The sequence below is a fragment of the Gambusia affinis genome, linkage group LG13, assembly GCF_019740435.1.
Source record: "Gambusia affinis linkage group LG13, SWU_Gaff_1.0, whole genome shotgun sequence".
Taxonomy (NCBI): Eukaryota; Metazoa; Chordata; class Actinopteri; order Cyprinodontiformes; family Poeciliidae; genus Gambusia; species Gambusia affinis.
In genome coordinates, this window is record NC_057880.1 from 6391096 (window position 1) to 6397205 (window position 6110).

At 44.1% G+C, this 6110-nt stretch overlaps 1 protein-coding gene across 1 annotated transcript in view; it reads left to right on the forward strand.

Moving 5' to 3' along the window:
- The window catches only part of peli1b (pellino E3 ubiquitin protein ligase 1b), a 41270-nt gene extending 37977 nt beyond the window's left edge, over window positions 1-3293 (forward strand). The window contains exon 7 of the mRNA XM_044136427.1: window positions 1021-3293. Within this exon, the coding sequence (XP_043992362.1) occupies window positions 1021-1599 (579 nt within the window). The 3' untranslated portion in view covers window positions 1600-3293. The remainder of the gene's footprint in view (window positions 1-1020) is intronic.
- The last annotated feature ends 2817 nt before the right edge of the window (window positions 3294-6110 follow it).

Genomic DNA, 6110 nt, shown 5'->3' on the forward strand with positions numbered 1-6110 from the left:
CTCGTAGCCGGACTCAGTCACAAAGTGAGCGGCTGTAAATTCAGACAAATCCTGCCTTTGGCGGATGCAGCCGCTGAATTCGGACATAACATAAATGTCCGGCAGATGTTGTCTGCGGACTTTCAGCGAACACCGACTTGAGCGTTGGCTGGACATTTGCTACATATGATGATGTACACACTCCAAGTGTCCCCGCTTAGAGTGCTTTGCTATGTATCCATCACACTAAAGGAAAGCTGAGGCGAAGAGAAACATAGCGATTGAAAATACAAAAGAACTGCTTTTCTCGATACCACTGGAAACCAGAGCCTGATCAAATGTTTCAGGGAGATTTAAAAGTTATGGACTGCAGCTCAAGTCGGATGTTCAAGACTGACCACATGCAGATGGGTTACAACTGACTCATTTAATACCACTCCAGAACCAGAGACTGTGTAAAAAAAAATGTTTCTTGGGGTAGGAAAAAAACAGAGTTGACTTTTTCTCTGCAAGTCCTATTTTTAGACTTAAGAACATTTTGTTTGGCAATCGAGGTCCCAGAGGAGGAAGAATGGAGAGACGTAGAATCCCAGCTGCATGTGATCCAAGTGGGAAATTTCCAGTCTTCAACGATTTCGGGAGGCATGTCAGCTGCTGGTGTTGGTTCTTAAACTTAGTTACTGATAATAAATATGAGCTAATCAGACATAACAACTTTACCGGGACGCCCATCAGACATTCATTTTGAGTGAGTCGGCTCTATGTTCACCTTTCTGGAGGTCCGATGTTGTGTTTCAAGTTGAAGCAGGATGATCTCTGTGAACAGGGCACAGAAAAGGTGACGTTGCTCCCTCTCCGTTCATTTCCTATGCAACTTCAATGAGGCAACATAACTTTATCGTAAATTCATGCATGAGACATTTTATAGGCAAGCAACGCAACTTAAGACAATTGAAAAAATGTCGTAAGTTGCGTCGCTTGTGTTGGGTTCACCCCTCGTGTGTCGAGCCCAGCATGACCTGCTGTCATGTTGTGTTCCAGGTGGAGACCGAGACCCAGGAGCTCGTTGACGGCTCGCTCATCGACCTCTGCGGCGCCACCCTGCTGTGGCGCACGGCTGAGGGCCTCTCCCGCACCCCCACCCTCAAACACCTTGAGGCGCTGCGGCAGGAGATCAACGCGGCCCGCCCGCAGTGCCCCGTGGGATTCAACACGCTGGCCTTCCCCTCCATGCGCCGCAAAGACACGCCCGACGAGAAGCAGCCCTGGGTCTACCTGCAGTGCGGCCACGTGCATGGCTACCACAACTGGGGGAACCACCGTGAGGAGAGGGAGGGACGGGAGGGCCGGCTGCGGGAGTGCCCCATGTGCCGGGCGAAGGGCCCCTACGTGCCGCTGTGGCTGGGCTGCGAGGCGGGCTTCTACGTCGATGCCGCTCCGCCCACACACACCTTCAGCCCCTGCGGACACGTCTGCTCGGAGAAAACGGCAACCTTCTGGAGCCAGATCCCGCTCCCGCACGGCACCCACACCTTCCACGCCGCCTGTCCTTTCTGCGCCCAGCAGCTGAGCGGTGAGCAGGGCTACATCAGACTCATCTTCCAGGGACCCCTGGACTAGCAACGGAGGATCCGGATGGGACGAAAGTTCCCTACTGATGTTTTTCTCTCTGGACCTTTTGCCTCTGTCTCCTTTTTAAGTGACCTTTGTATTGCTTTTTTTCATGAATGACAAACAGATTTCTATATTTTCATGAAACCAGAGACACAAAAAATCAAACAAAGAACACTGCTGGGTAAACTTTGTGTCTTGGGGAGAACTTTCAACAGTATTTATCTGACGTACTGACACGTTAGCGGTTTTTATTCATGTATTTGTTGCAATACACATGTACATCTCTCAGAGCTTATTTAAAGAAATGTGTTTATTTATGACCCAGGATGTTGCTTCAACCTTTATCCCTCATCCATACGGAATTTTCTTTGAAAATCCAGCGTATTTGTTAATCAGACATGAAGTTTTGAGCGTGTTTTCCGTGTTTTCTCTCTCTCTGTCTATATTCACCTGTCGAAGCCATTCAATGTATTTACACACCTTGTGTCCTGGTGTTCCCTCTCATAGGTTACCTACTCAGACGTTTCACTTTCAGAGCAATAGAAACCTCCTCAAGCATTAAACGGAGGCGTGTTTTCTGACGCCTGCTCGGCCGCCGCCCTCCCTTTAACGAGTGACTCCGTCCCGATCACCTGTTAGCCATAAAATAACAACAACAAAAAAAACGCAATTATGTAGCGGTGGACTCGCACTCTCAGCTGAACTGTTGTTTGTTATTATTTTTTTTTATTTTAAACATAGAGGAGCTCCCAGACAGAAACTCGTGGTACTAATGTGTAACAGATGTGGACAACGACTTAATTCATTCTGCGTGGCTGCTGGGATGTTAGTGAAGGTCTGTGTCTCAAATTGCTTCTTGGTGCCTCCAAGAGTAACAGTGCCCTCTGCTGGTGGCTTTTGAAACACGCACACACACACACACACACACACACAGAGGGCCCTGAATGGGGCTTGCCTTTGTATTGAAGCAAACTGAGGCAATTTATAGTCATTTTCTCCGACATTTGGTTCAGAGATGCACCAATCAGACTCATGTTGGTTGATACCGAGTCTGATCTCCCTACTTGACAGGCTGTATTTTATTTTATTTTTTTAAAGTACCCCATATCGTTTGATTGCGGCCAACAGAAAATTACCAGATTGTTCCTACATATCCGTTAAAGTGCAGTGTTTAGCGGAGTGATTGTAAACTGAAAAGGTGCATCAAGTTCTTCTCTGTAGCTGTTACATTTATAGACTAAAATGGCTTCTTAATTTTAAAACACTTCAAAAAAGAGGAAAAGCAATTTTTCACTGTCTGAACTACTGATCACCGATCAGAACTGATCAGAGAAAAATCTTCCAATTCCGATCTCTGGCTAACTGATCGGCGCATTTCTACTTTGATTGAATGATCACAGCACAGAGGATTTGACTCATCTGAATCGTGGGCCGCAGCTGCCCCGGGTAGAGACGTGCGTTGATTTATTATTTTTTTCCCCAGGTCTTTGTGACAATTTGTGCTTTTCAAATATCGTCTTCGTGTAATTTTCTACAAGGCAGAGATTATCAGGGCTGCCTGTTCTTTTCTTTTCACTAAAACGGTTCTCCTAAACGCTTAACGAGAACAACAATGCATTTTTATTTCTTTATTTTTCTAGATCAAGACGATATGAGATACTCCACATATAACGTGATTTAGTAAAAAAAATAAAATAAAAGACCAACAAAAAAACAGTATAAACAGAATTTTCCCAAAGTTTTTAGAAAAAGGATATCTTTTTTAATATATGCCACAAAAGCAAACATTATTTATACTGCTGATAAAATATTGATTTGTACATCTATGTACAGTATTATGTATTTCTTTATTATTTGATGTCTAATAGACAAACGAGAATGAAGAATAAACACAAGTGAATACAGTAGCCTTTTTTATGTTTGCTGCATAGACAGTTAGACTGTATTAGTTTTTAGATAGTAACACATGAATAGCAAGATTGATATTAGTTTAATTTGTCGAGCTGGTTGCTTTTGGAAACGAGCCTGAAGTCTGCTGCTTTACAGACATGCTGTCTTCTGTTCGCCACTTCTACTTTTAAAACGTCCTTAAGGTGGGTGGCGCTTTTTAGATCAACCCTCCTGTGGTTTAAGTGCGAGGCTCAGGAGAAACGGGGCAAATGTGACAGTCAGACAGCGGGGAGGCAAAGAGGGGGTTGTCCCGTCAGACCGTCAGTTCCAGAAACCACACACAAAGACATATAGCGAAAGGCGGTTGGGGTCAGTGCGACCCGCCGGGGTTTTGTGCAAACTTCAGTATATCCCCAACATCTAACTTTATGAGCAAGGAAGAAATGCGATAACTTTCCTGCAGCCAGCAGACTGACACTTTCTAAGGCAAATCATTAAAAGACATTACGTTATCGGAATGAGTTGATGAAAAATTTTCGAACCCTTCGAACCCTTGCTGTACTTTAATAAAATTCCTGCTGCTCACCAGAAACTTTTCTAGTTGAACTATGCATCCACCCTCTTCCCCGCAACCCGAGAAACTGGGAATAGAGTTAAATAAGGCAGTCCTGATGTCACCTTTTCTTTTTTTTTAAAAATAAAAAATAAAATAAAAGCACAGATTCTCCCAAACTCCTACCGCCTCGCGCGCGTTGGTGCGACCTACGTTAATTAGCGAGACACTGAAGCTGTAGACAAAAACCGAAGCGTCTCTTCCGACCTGCGCCGCGAAGCCCGAACCCTCGCAGGTAAACCGGTCGTTCTGTGTTCGTCTGCAAGAAAGAGAGAGACTGTAATTTAACGGGTTGATTGTATGTGTTCAGTTTCTGTAGCTCTCCTCGTATCCTCAGACCGCCACACACTAACTCACCTCAGGGAGAAACCGATGACCCGTGCACGCGCCTGCACACCCTATGCTACAGCCATCTGAGGATACGTCACCTTACAGAAAGAAAGACAGACGAAGCTTCTGTCCTCTCCTTCACTCAGTCTGGTTTGGTCTTGTTTCATGGACTCTGTGTGAACAAAGGGCTTCCTCTCTGTCTCTCTGCTGTTCTCTCAAACCACAGTTCATCCCTCCATCCTTTACTCACCTCTTCTCCCGTCTTTGTGCTTGTAAAAGGCAAAATCAAAGAATGTTTCCAGCAAACACTTTTTTGTATCGACTTTAAACAATAAAGTGTAAAAGTGACATTTAGTTGTGCCGAGTTTCACTTGGAGGCGGAGGGGAATTAGTTCTACTCCTGTGTTGGATCATGTTCCACCACTTGGTGATGTTTTTCAGATTGTTTTTTATAAGAAATGGAGCTGCTGATTCAACCATAAGGAGAGAAAATTAGCATCCATGGAATATTTATAAGACCAAAAACACAACAAAGGTCCCAAAAATTCTCTAGAGATGAAAAAAAAGAGAAAAAGTGAAACTTTACATGATCACATCTAGTAAATCTAACAGAATTTCAGAGTAAATAAAAAGTTTCTCATGCAAATATGACGGAGGCTAGTGACGCTTTCCAGCTGCTTCTAGACTTTGTTTCATGACCTAAAGCTCTGCAGACTTGGATTATCTAGCAGCACGCTGGCAAGCCTGCGTCTTAATGGCTCAAACAAAAACAAAAGTTTTTTTTTAAGTGGCCTACTCAAAGTCTGCACTTATCTTTAAACCCTCTGTTTAGTCAAGTGTGGCCCGAAATCTCTCCTTAGCAACACAAACAAATAACGCCCGAGTTATGAGGTTTCTAAAGACACTAATCAGGGCAGCTTGGTTTGGATGTTTTTGTATTTGGTCAGGTTATGTTTTTCTGATTTCAACGTTTGTTTGATGATAAAACATTTCTGTAAAAAAAACCCCCAAAAAACAAACACTTTTGGTCAAAACAACTTTTCAGAATTTCTGAAGTTTTCACCAAGTCAAATTTAAGACTTTGTAAGATCATTACGAACAGGATTTAGGACTTAAATAACAAAGAGAAGTGAGCCACTGGCTAAGATGAACACCATCGAACACCATCCAGCCAAATGGCTAAAAATTTGCACTTACCTATGAAAAAAAGCTATCTGGTTTTGGCCTTCTTAGCTAGCTACCGAAGTTTTGCATAACAGTAAAGTCCCACAAGAAGAATGAAAACTACACAGAATATATGAGATCAGAATCCCACCACAGTAAAATTTAAGATCTGTGATTAATGTAACTACGGCCAACTTGTTCTTCAATGGATATAAGTGGTGCAGTTGGTAGAGCTGTTGCCTTGCAGCAAGAAGGTCCTGGGTTCGATTCCCGGCCCGGAGTCTTTCTGCATGGAGCTTGCATGTTCTCCCTGTGCATGGTGGGTTCTCTCCGGGTTCTCCGGCTTCCTCCCACAGTCCAAAAACATGACTGTCAGGTTAATTGGTCTCTCTAAATTCTCCCTAGGTGTGAGTGTGTGTGTGAATGGTTGTGTGTCCTGTGTGTCTCTGTGTTGCCCTGTGACAGACTGGCGACCTGTCCAGGGTGACCCCGCCTCTCGTCCGGGATGCAGCTGGAGATG